General features: G+C 39.5%; 1 protein-coding gene across 1 annotated transcript in view; it reads left to right on the top strand.

Annotated features, from left to right (window-relative positions):
* The window catches only part of LOC309509726 (cadherin-7), a 159,194-nt gene extending 151,236 nt beyond the window's left edge, over window positions 1-7,958 (top strand). Inside the window, exon 11 of the mRNA XM_082184550.1 lies at window positions 6,191-7,958. Coding sequence (XP_082040676.1) covers window positions 6,191-6,699 — 509 coding nt within the window. The 3' untranslated portion in view covers window positions 6,700-7,958. The remainder of the gene's footprint in view (window positions 1-6,190) is intronic.
* The last annotated feature ends 4,607 nt before the right edge of the window (window positions 7,959-12,565 follow it).

The raw sequence follows: 12,565 nt of genomic DNA, 5'->3' as shown, positions 1-12,565 counted from the left end.
TACGTGTCACCAATTTGTACCGTCTGTTCTATCCACATCCACATTCCTTCTGTTTACTTTTCTTTCTCATTTACCCTCAACTAGCATCAGGATCCCAGCAAACATATGAAACATGTTATATAAATACATATATATAAATAATATAAATATAAGTACATATGAAAGCGCTATATAAATGCCTCATTCTATTCTCATTCTATTCTAAACACAGAACGTTGGCATAACCATAGTTCGAATTACAGGGGGTACTAGGGGGTGCTATACCCCCCAATGAAGACCCAGTACCCCCCAAAGGGACAGAAATATCAGTTTTGGGGGGGTCAGATAATTTTTCTGATATTGTGAAAAAATATAATTACAGTTACAATACAAGTCAACTCCTATTTTCACTGTAGGAACATTTTAATGTAAAGCGATTTCAGACACCCCTATTGTGGACCGTACCATTTTTAACCACCGTGGCCAGAAGCAACGGAGATAGAGAACGACTTCAACTTCTCAAGCAAGTGTCAACGTTGAATGACAAAATGCTAGTTTCATAAAGTATCATTCTTTTCAACAATCCTTATTTGTATATTCAAAAATATTTAAAATAATCTAATTTAATACAGTTATAATTTTTCAATGTAAATTATTTAATTTTATTGGTAACAGCCTAGTGTCTAATTATTTTAATTGAATATATGTATCAAATTTAAGAATTTGAAATGAAAGATGGAGCATACATTTAATAAAATGGGGGGGTCCGGCATGCCCCCGGACTCCCCTAGAGATACCAAGCTCCACCCACAAAAATACAGTGGGAAACACATTAGGCTATATGATGATCTACAAAAAAATACACATTTAATTATCTTATTATTAAAATACATTATTATGATTTTACCACCTCCGCCTCATTTTGAGCCAGGAAAAACCCTGAAATAGGCAATAGGCTTCTTGTAAAGGTATTACTTTTACTAGTAATTAGAATGGTATTTCAGTGCACTTAACTTCTAACTTTTGGGAGTTGATCGAAACAGTTCTCTTTTGGATATATAATAACAATGAGATATTCTGTAGCCTACTGATCAGTTTGTCGCATGTTTAGACCTTGTATGTGTGTTGCACAACACGTTGCACTTGGCGATCACGGTGGGGATTGATATGGTGTGGACCATGATGGTCATAGAAGAAGTGAAAGAGCAGTACCCCCCAATTATGGTAGGGTAATTCACACTCTGGGCATAACGTACCCAACCTTCTAACAACGTTTTAACTACATGGCCAAAAGTTTGCTAGAACTACGTTGTGTGGAGAAGGTTGTTACAGTGTTGGCACAATTTTGACATTAAACCACCGTTCAGGGCCATTGCTTAAGGTTGTGCCGAGGGTGTCTGGACAACCCCTGGACTACACATGTCCTCGTCACTGCCCTGAAGCATGAAAATCAGCCTTTTAAATGTCAACCGCCCGCTGGGCTCGTTGTGTGTTGTCTTGTTCTTCATCGAGCAAGGATACGTGAGTATTGCGTTCAATTTACCTCAGCTAAATAAGATACGTAATTATTCAAACACAACCAACTTCATTTTCTAATGTGACTAATGTAGCCTCGCTTGCACTGTTTAGTTTTTCATTTGATTTGTCTGCTATTTAGTCTCATTTGTTTCTTTGCTCCTCTGGATTTGTGGATGTTTCCTGGACTGATTCCCGTTACTAACAGGCTTTTTCCGACTACGCTCTCCTGTCTGCCATGTACAGAACCCGGTTTTGTTCATTAAATGTTCTGATCTTTGCTTGTTATGTTTTATTTATTATACTTAAAAGAAATTTGTATATTCGTTTATTTAGTTTTTTTCTTTTTTTCACAAATGTATGACTTTTGGAAGTGCAATTTGATTACCATATCGTGAGCTTAGAATTATAAGGTTCTATCTCCACTTTTGGTCGAAATTGAGTTTTTGACATAATCTTATCCATTAGGTGTTTATTAATGCCTGTGTGGTGTTATTTTTGTAAAAAAAAAAAAAAAAAAAAAAATTTGTTAGTAGTTATTAATAATTAATCAAATAAAAAGGTTCCATCTCACAAAAACATAAACCGAGTTGGGATTATAAGGTTCTATCTCCAGTAGATTCAATATCCAATCAAAATCAAAAATCCAATCAAGCTGTGTGCTTGTATTATAAATATATAAATTGCTTAAAATCAATGGTTATATACATTTATTCTTTGAAATGTGGGGTTTTATTTGTAAAAGTGGAGATAGAACCTTATAATTCTGAGAGCTCTGATTCTGTTTGGAATTATAAGGTTCTAAGGTTCTATCTCCATTTGGGCCATCTTAAAAAATCCCATTTCCAAATGTGCCAGGATTTTGATATTCTATCCTCAAAGTACCTGTAGGGTGATGGTCTTGTTGAGCTATAATAGTAGATTATACTACATAACAGTTTTGCCAGCTGGGATGTAAAAACTTTGATGCTCAATATCTCAGAACTACCCTAAACGGAGATAGAACCTTATAATTCTAAGCTCACGATATGCAGTTTTATTAAAGTTGAATTAATGTAACCTTCTGTAATTTTTACTCTTCAAAGTTTACACTTGCAGGTGTTGATTATAATTAGGCTAATTTACTGATAGCCCCATTAAATAATAATAAGGATATACAATATTTAAAAAGTATATAATTATATAACATCTGACTAATTAAAAATTAACCCTCAAAACATAAAATGCTAAATGGGGGATATCTATAGGCCTATCTAGCATAAAATAAAATGTAAAAAAATTGTCAGAACGTCGTCTCTCAGTTGCTGAATGTCGCGCAACAGCGTTGCTACAGCCCTGTCGCGTCTTACAATTCTACGTTGTTACAATGTTGCGAGCACGTAGACAGCGACGCTGCCATAGCAGAAATGCAACGTGCCACAGATGTTACCACAACGTAAATGTGTTTGCTGGGATGTATGTTATGATTGGAAATTAGGCCAAGAGTCACACAGGATTATTTTATAAAACATCTTCATCCTTTTCTACAGCTTATAGAAGGTCACCATTCACTGCCATTGAACCGTGAGCAGGTCATTAAAAAAAAAAAGTGTGTTCCTAAAAAGAAAGGTCATATGAATTTAGAGAAATGAGTAAATAAATATTCTGGAGGGTGGAGGGTTAAGAACATTACACTGTAAAAAATTTCTAACCCTCCCAAATCAAAAATTTCAAGTGACCGATAACATCTACATTTTTCAATTGGCCCAAGTGAAATTCTTGTTGCAATAGTCTGTTAACATTGGCTCAATGAGAAATAATACGTCAGACTAATTGAAAAATTTAGATGTTATCGGTCACTTGAAATTTTTGACTTGGGGATGTATCTTTTTTTTACAGTGTAGCAACAGCTAATTAATGAAAGGGTTATAGTTCCACAATAAACTAATTTTAGTTTCAGAACTAGTTCACTAATGTGTGGAAAAAAAGGTCCTGAACCTCAGTACATTTTAATCATATACACTCGAGGTAGAGAGACGTCAGGCCTGAAAATTCAGCCATTTCTTATTGATTGCATGCGGATCGTTTGCACAATTTAATTACATAAATTCCTCAGTAAAAATGGACCATGGATGCAAATTAAGGCGACAGGGAAAGATTCTTCACGTTCAATGGAGAGTTTTTACACAATTTTAACTTTAATGATCAAGGTAATAAATAACGACTGTACAAAGAGAACTGATGCATACAGTTAAAGTTAGACCATAGTTTTTATCTCCATAGTCTCCATATTCATCTCATATGTGACATTCTGAATCTCAAACCCTCGATCTGCTCGAGTCTGTATGAATGCACCACATTCCTTACTATCTAGAAGCTTCACTAAAGGATCCACTAAAAATCACAGTCAAATATTGCTTTCACTAAACAATATTTCACTTTCCCGTCTGGTTGACATTTTGTTGTAGATTATTTTAGTTTTGTAATCAGGGGATGTGGCAAAATGAGTGAGATGGCAATGGCGCCTGAGGAGGAATGTTTCTATAAAAAATGTCCTTTACATGTCAATCAGACAGTCTCTTCCTGTCTACATGGGTGGTTCTTGATCAGAATAAGCTGTGGAAAACACTTAAAATCACACAATCAAAACTCTGCACTTGTTCCTGACGCTGGGGTACTTCTGAAGTCTGTACAGAGACACAAATTAACTTTTTTAATGGAATTCATTAAAGTGAACATTCTTCCATTTGTCCTGTTGTCAGAAGACTCAAATAAGTAGAGTACATCAGGAACTGAATGGACAGCCGTATACTGTATCCAGTGTAGACAGCGGCATTGATTATAATGGCTTCTATTTACTTTGATGATCATGTCTGGTGTTGACAGGTATCAGCCGTTATACAACTGATCGCCAATGGGTGATTATATATTTTTAGATAAAGGTACACTGCTTTGTAACGTTTGCCAGTTGAACTGAAAATGCAAACAGACTTGAGCATTTTTCAGAGAAACCTAAAAAAAAAATGGTTCAAACAAAAGCAGGTTTGTGAACATCTCAAAATCTTGTTCTTTTTGCAAATTTGATATTAATCTAAGTTGTAAAAATATACAATCTACTCCACTTTCTTTCAACACTGCAAACCTGCAGTTTTAAAGTTTGCACTCTATTAATTCAGCTAGAAATCATCACTTTAAATGTCAATTGACAATTTTTTATTATTTTAATGTAATTTTGCATAGATCAGTTAATTTTTCACTGTAACTAAGGAATAAATAATAAATTAATAAGTTGTTACTGCAACATTTTACATTATTTTACTATTAAAATTACATTGTAGAACATGCTAAAGTTTGAGTTAAAGTCAATTTTATGTTGCTTATACATTCTATCTGATTTATATTAACTCTTTCCACACCAGCGTTTAAAAAAAAAAATTGCCTCATCGATACAACAGCCATCGGCACTGATCCTCAACAAACCCGTCTCCATACCGGCGTGATGACTCCGATCTTAAACCAGACAGGACTGGATAATATTCTGATTGTTCCAATCCAATCTGACTTCTGACCTGTAATGCTGCCTGAATCATAATCATACACAGTTTGTTCGTCGGCCAGAGGAGAACTGAGCGACTGAGTCTGGGTTCTCCCAAGGTTTTTTCTCCATTCTGTCACTGGTGGAGTTTTGGTTCCTTGCCACTGTTGCCTTTGTCGCCTTTTTTCACCTTTGTTGCCATTGGTTTTTGGCTTGCTTAGTTGGGGACATTAAATTTAACATTAAATTTAATATTCAACAATAATATTGATCTGCCTGCATTGACACCATTATATGAGAAATGAAAGCTTTAGCATAAGTTCTGCCCAGGACTCAATTGTTACGACACTTATTACCTTCTTATCTATCCAATCGTGCTCTAATACTTGTAGTATAAAAGATCGGTACTTACACATGTCTGAGTTCACAGATGCTGATGCGTACATTCCCCTCCACCCTCCCCACTACCACCAGGATGGTCCCGTGACCCTGTCTCATATCTTCCCGGGGGTCGGCTGCGCCCCTGCCTCCGACTTCAGGCAGGAAATGCAGATTCCGTACCCTCGGATTGTGAGCTACGGACGGGGCCTACGCCAAAGAACTTTATATCATAATACTTGCTTGCTGGGCTGTTAATAAATGCATACTTGTTACACTATTTTGCCTCCCGAGTCTTTCTGGTAGAACTGAACTGAGCTGGATGATGACATCACGGTTTTCTCCAGAGCGGCTATATATATAAATGAACTAACTTAATAACTTTTTCACAACAAAATGAAACATCACTGAACTTACTTTAGCTGGACTGTGACGCTATTTTCTTCTGGAAACAAACTTTGTTGCATTTTCCTGTTATCTCTGTAAAGCTGCTTTGAAACAATCTGTATTGTAAAAAGAGCTATATAAATAAATGTGACTTGACTAAGTTTCTTAACAAAAGCAACATTTTTAGCACATTTTTGTCAAAGACTACATTCAGATTGGATTCAGAACGATGATAAAAACACCGATGGAGTAGATCAAGTCCATCAACACCCCCAAAGCTTCACAGTCCTATAGCTCGTCCTAGGTCGACATTTCATTCAGTAAATTCACCCTAACCCTAACCCTAACCCAATCCAGTAAGTTTTGTTCCATTGTATTGGTGCAACCACTGAACCTTCATTGCTGTCTCTCCTCTAGTTCTGATGCTGCTGATCGTGGCGATGCAACGTAGAAGAAAAGTGCCTCTTTTCCTGGAGGATGAGCGTGATGTGCGGGAGAACATTGTTCAGTATGATGATGAAGGAGGAGGTGAAGAAGATACAGAAGCTTTCGATATGGCTGCACTGCGTAATCTCAATGTCATACGTGATTCAAAGGTCCAAAATGTAACTCCAGTTAACTCTGTTAACCCATACTCAGCTTCAGCTAGGACATCTTACAAATCACTTCCTGACAACACTGTCTTTCAAGAGTTTATCTGGGACAGACTGAGAGTGACTGATGTGGATCCGTCAGCTCCACCGTATGATTCTCTTCAGACCTATGCGTTTGAGGGAAACGGCTCGGTGGCGGGGTCTCTGAGCTCCCTGGATTCTCCCAGTTCAGATTCAGAGCAGAGTTACGATTACCTCAGCAACTGTGGACCACGCTTCAAGAAGCTGGCAGACCTGTACGGCAATCTTGACGGAAGCAGGGTTTTCTCCTAGCCTTAATAATGGCCTACAAACATTCGACAACACAACAATTGTTATTGTTCTGAAGGTGTAAAGACAATGTGTAAGGTCTAAATTTCTTTTGTTGGCTTTAACAGGTTTGTCGACTCACTCAAATGAAACAAAAGTGTGGTGCCAGGGTTTGATTGGGTAGGTGTACTGTAGTGTCCCTCCAATCTGACCACTGCCCTGCATAGTTTAGTTTCAACCTTAATCAAAGAAACCTGAGCAAGCTAATCAAGAGTGCGGTCGACTCAAAGCAGTTCTGCTCAGACCGATCGCTGTCTGGATTGAAGCAGTGCAATCTTTGTCTGATTTAAACACTGTGCAAGTGTCACTATGGGAAAGTCTCAGACTTCACGGGACTGTAGTCTACACCACGATAAATGCTATGAAAGTGCTCATAAATTGCTGTTGAAATGGTATTCTCAATTGAAACAGCATTGGCAGTGACAACTGTCAGAACCAGCAAAATTCAAATGAAATGCCAGAACCACTCACCCTCAGGTCACACTGGGCTGTCAGTGACAACATTCCCTACGGTCATAGCCCAAGCTATATGCTTCACAGGGATACCTGCATAAACCGAATTTAATGAAAGGCCTACCTGGGCCTGCTCAAGGGCCTAGGACCACAGCTTCAAATTAGAAGGTGTCCCTTTTAGGGAATGTGGCTAGGGAACCCGAAGGAGCGCCAGCCAATCAATATTCAGGGGAACATACTCACCCGAAATGCCACCAGGAAGGCCTGACCTGGTGTCACTTACATTGGACATTTCAGTCTGGCCAACTTCCTGTCTGTCCAAAGACAGAGCCTCTGGACACTTGCCTATAGATAAGGCATCCAATGCGAGGGACTGCGAAGCTGACAGTGAACCACTCAGCCCGGATCTCAGAGACGGGGTATCCAGGAGAACATGACTCAGCATAGCACTTACAACCCTTGCCAGCGAGGGGACTTTCTCTGCTTGATCCACAGATCTACCCAGCGCTTGTGTTTCAAAGCATTGAGGAGGCCTGAAAAGGCCTAAGGACTGATCTAACTGGGAGGCCTCACGAGAGGCCTACAACTGTCTGACCAGAATCAGGAGGCCGAGTACTCATAGTGACCCTCAGTGAGGGGAGCACATGGCCTGCCTGGTAGGCAAACCAGGCTGTAGGCTAAAAAAGAGATTTCAAGAGGGAACCAGTAGCAGAAAGTGAACACTTTAATCGTGTTAGGGTGCAAGCTCGCCTTCAGAAGCTGCCTGCTAAGGCCAGCCTAACTGATAGCAAGTGGCCACTAGCTGCTAGAACCCAGTATCGCTGGGAAACCACTTACAGGGAGGCCTGGTGAGGCCTACTACCTGATAGCAAGCTAGAAAACTGGTTGCTATGAACCCAGACTCTGGGTGTCAGTCCCAGGGCCAGCTAAGGCCAGCTGCCCGGTCCTGGGGCTCAGTCTCGGAGAGGTCTGTTAAGGTCGGCCGCCTGAAGATTTTCTTAGGTAAAAGAACTGACTGCCATGGACCAATAAGGTTGAGGACTGAGCTTCATGGTGGTCTGATAAGGCCAACCGCCTGACAGTGGTCATACTAGCTGGCAAAAATTTGGGTTTGCCTTCTGGGAGGCCTAAACAGCCAACCATAGAGCAGCAAATCTTATTTAGCTGATCATAATCAGGGGTCGCCTCCAGAGAGGCCCACTGAAGCCAATTGTCTGATTTGCCAGTGAATTTTAACAGTCAAGCCCCCATGTTGGGTCTCAGGGTTAGGGAGGCCTGCTAAGGCCAGTGCCTGACTGTCAACACTGCTGGCTGTATACCCCGTCACTCGAACACTCATTTGAGGATTTGAGAGGCCTACTCGGCCTGAAGCACGCCAGTGCTGTCAGCCATCTACCCATACTGCTGGGGACTCGCTTTCAGGGAGGCCTGGTAGGGCCTACTAGCTGATAGCAAGTCTATTCTGCTATGAAAACAACACCGTTGGGAACCATACTACACCAACTCAAATATTGGGGCCACCCACAGGAGGCCTCTTGAGGCTGGCTACCTGGTCGCAGCTTTAATGTATGTCCCACAACGTTGGGACTCTCTTCCGAGGAGGCCTGTTAAGGCCTACTACCCGTCAGTGAGTCTACTGCCCGAACTACTAAGGCCAACCACCTGAGGCAAGCTGGCCTAAAGAGCCCTTTTGGGGGCTGCCCATCAAGGAGGCCTGCTGAGGCCTACTACTTGACAGCGCAGCCTTTGTTGGCAGATAAGCTGTTTATACAGCGCCTACAGTATCCTGGTACCTAACTACATTGCCCATGGCAGTGTACTCAGCACAAACACAACACCCTTTAAGTAAGGGGAGTACAACACACGCCACCCTGCCTAAATGGAGGCCCTAGATTGAGGGGCCTACCATCTATACGCATGGGCGTCAGCTCATGGCAATGCTCTGGCTTCAAGGGAGTGTACTTCGAAAACCAAAATGAAGTGAAGGTTAGATCTTTCTGCTCAACCCAAGCCATAGTGGTGTGAGGTAGAGTGATACAGAGCTGAAAGTGGAGTACTCAGAACTACCCTGTATCAACAGGGGAGTACCAACCACCTGCCCCTGATAATTTAACAGGGTGTGGGCCTGCCAGTGGCTCTAGAGGTGACAGAAATATGTCTGCGACCAGCCTAGGGGAGTGCGGCAAGCCAACCACCTTCAACCCATCGCTTGAGCAGTAGCTGTAGAATGGAGCCTACTCTGGAGGCCCAAGTCCATATGCTACCTTTCAAAAGGGAACTACATATAGGTGAGTTTGATCAGGGTTTGAGTTAAACCCTGCAGGGCAGTGGTTGTCCAGGGACGGATCTGAGGAACCTTGCGCACTGTATATATAAGACTATGGATAGAATACATTTTACACTTCAAAGAGTTTGTCCATGTTCAGAGGCTTCTAAAAGAGTAGCTGGAGTAAAAAACTGATAAGAAAAATTAGGAAATATTCATAATGAAGTAATCAACAAGAACCATAATTTTCAGAACAGTCCAGAAACATCTACTTTTTATCATTCAACCTGGTTAGAGGGCAATTTTTATTTAATTTTTTTACAATAACACAACAGTGGTCCTGGTATCTCATAACAGCACGTACAGCCTGCTGTACGTACTGTTAAAAAAAGTAGAAATATACTTTTTTTTTTGCTAAATATAAACAAAAATTCAGTACACTTTCTTTGTCACCATCAAGGCACAGACTAGCTTTACAGTTCAGAAGATATAGAGACAATGCAAAAATCTTTCCAGTAATCTTTTGAATAATTTTGTGGATCTCCTTCCAGTAACCTTTAATTTGATCACAACCCCAAAACACATGTATCACCCTACCAGTGTCTGCCCTGCATTTGAAACATAATTGAGAAGAATTGGGGAACATTTTATGAAGGCGAACTGGAGTTAGATAAGTCTAGTGAATAAATGTATAATTTTGATCGTGGGCCGATCAAGGCCAAGGCCGGATTGAAACACTTTTAGGGAAAACACGTAAACAGATTGGACAAATATTTTTCAACTTGCTTTTATTTTAATTTTGATATCATGAACTAGGGTTGCATTCCAAATAATTGTGTTGGTGATCTAGATTTTTTGCTTGAATATCTCTACGAAAGTCTCAAAAATAATTCTTGAATGTTTTTTTGTAAACCTCAGATTGTCTTTGTGACCAAGAGTTTCAGTCTGAAATGTAAAAATCGGTTCAGCAGTCTTTTTTTTAAACAAATAACATTGCTTTAAACTTAATCAGTATAATAAAGCAAAAGCTTGCACAAATATGTGTGATTACACAAGGCTGAGGATTTTATACATTCGTTGAAAAACAGGTTTACAAAGCAATGCCGTTAATATCACAGTCAAAGCTGAGCAAACAAACGTGTGAACTCTTTTTAGTTCTACATTTTGAAGATGTAAGGAAGGAAAATATTTAATGGATTTAAAAAAAAATCCTCTTTAGTGAACAATAAAAAAAGGACATTCGATTCTTCAAAACCCTACTGAATGCCTGCTAATGGAAGAGAGCAGAAGTCTTTGGTAATTTTTTGTTATAAAGGTAAGGAAGATCATTCCTGATTGGGAAGGTAAAATCTTTATTTATTGGTGAATATAAGACTGCTCATCTCAGCTAATGAAATCCAAGAAAAGGACAAATTTCTAATGCAAGGTGTCAGCTAGGAGAGAGTAAGTATGAATTTTCAGTGTTTCTTGTTTCTTTTCAGTTTTTGTTGTAGAAAGGCAGCAGTAAAGGCTATGGGACATTGAGCTTGAATAGAGCATTATGATGGGCCGCACAAATTAGTCCAGACTCATTCCTTCATGATACTGACACTTTTATTCATATGCAGTGATCTTCTTCTTCTTGTTTCTTGTATAATAGCATTAAACATAATGCAGTTGTAGATTTATAGAATAAAACTGCTCGGCTAGGACACTGAAACCCCTGTTTATTTGAACACTTTTCCTCTTTTGAGATATTTTATGTTTATGTTAAATAAAAGTCTCCCCGAGGCCTGACGCCGCACCCACTGTGTCTGTCTTTACTCGTCCCGCCACACTTATTACATTTTATGTTTCTCAATGGATAGCTTTGCCCAAACAGTCATTCTTCCGTGTTTGGATCATCCTCAGAAAAAGTCCAGTGCTGATGTGCGGTGGCTTCTTCATTGCATCACTGCCCTGTTTGGCAGGGTTAATATTACAGTCAGCTTTCTCCTTAATTGTATGCCATATGCACCACTAGCTTATAGTGATGCAATACCAGGTGGAGGATTTGATTGTATGAGCATCATGTCATTGAAATCAGCAAGGTGTTCTTTAATTTACCGTGATGCAACCAAATGCAATGAGGATGTAACCCATCTCCGCTTGCTGGTAAACAGAATCTATCCTTGAGGTTATTGACACCACACACTTTGAAGATAGGCATACTGTACATAGAGAAAATAAGAAAGTTTGGAAACATCAGATGAGTCTGGGAAAAAAGGAAGCCTTTTCTGTAACATTAGAGTTACATAAAGATTTATGAAATGCATCTGGAATTCTAGAAATCTGGTTTGTGAATTTTTGGGTCTGATTTGATCAATACTTTTGTAATGATTCTCCCAGCAACTAGGTGGCCCCAGCTTCTGTAGAATTCATTGTGTTCACACATCCGAGATCAAATTCCACATCCAAGATGATATCATCGTGCTAATCATGATATGGCTAATTAGGTTCTTCGAACACACCTGCCGGATATGATTAGTATAGCTGGATTGAGTTATCTGAGATAATTGCGCGTTCATGCGCTGGTTTAAAAGGGGATATGTATCGATAGTAGAAACATTGATCAGCAACGCTGTTATTGGCTGCTCAGCGTGGCCAAAGAGCGCACTCAGTTTTTCTCCTCAGCAGAGCAAGAACTAATAGTCGAAGTTTATTCTGAATTTTAATGTTTAATCAAAACGCCAGGGAACACCTCAAAGTCTGCAAAAGCCAGGAGAGAGGGCTGGCAAAAAGTAGCAGACAATTTAAATCCGTTAGAAGTGGCCATGCTAGATGTTTTTTATCACTTATTAGCCTATATTTTTATATTTTAATAATTGCATAATTACTTTGTTCATTGTAATGTCAGAGTCACCACACTAGAACATGGGAACAAATACAATTGAAGTACAAAGATATTCTACATAATGGTAATTTTTAGTTATATTATAGTCTCTTTTATAAAAGGCACTGTTAAATAAATGATTGTCTGTTTATAAAAGCAACCAAGAAAAAGGCTGAGAAAAAAAGAAAGAAAAGATCTTGGTAGCCTACACTGTAAAATAATTTTTGCTGCATTAAATTAAGGCCGTATAGTCATTTCAA

This window comes from Leuciscus leuciscus (assembly GCF_965113295.1).
Source record: "Leuciscus leuciscus genome assembly, chromosome: 11".
Lineage (NCBI taxonomy): Eukaryota > Metazoa > Chordata > Actinopteri > Cypriniformes > Leuciscidae > Leuciscus > Leuciscus leuciscus.
This window is presented reverse-complemented; position numbering and strand designations above follow the sequence as displayed.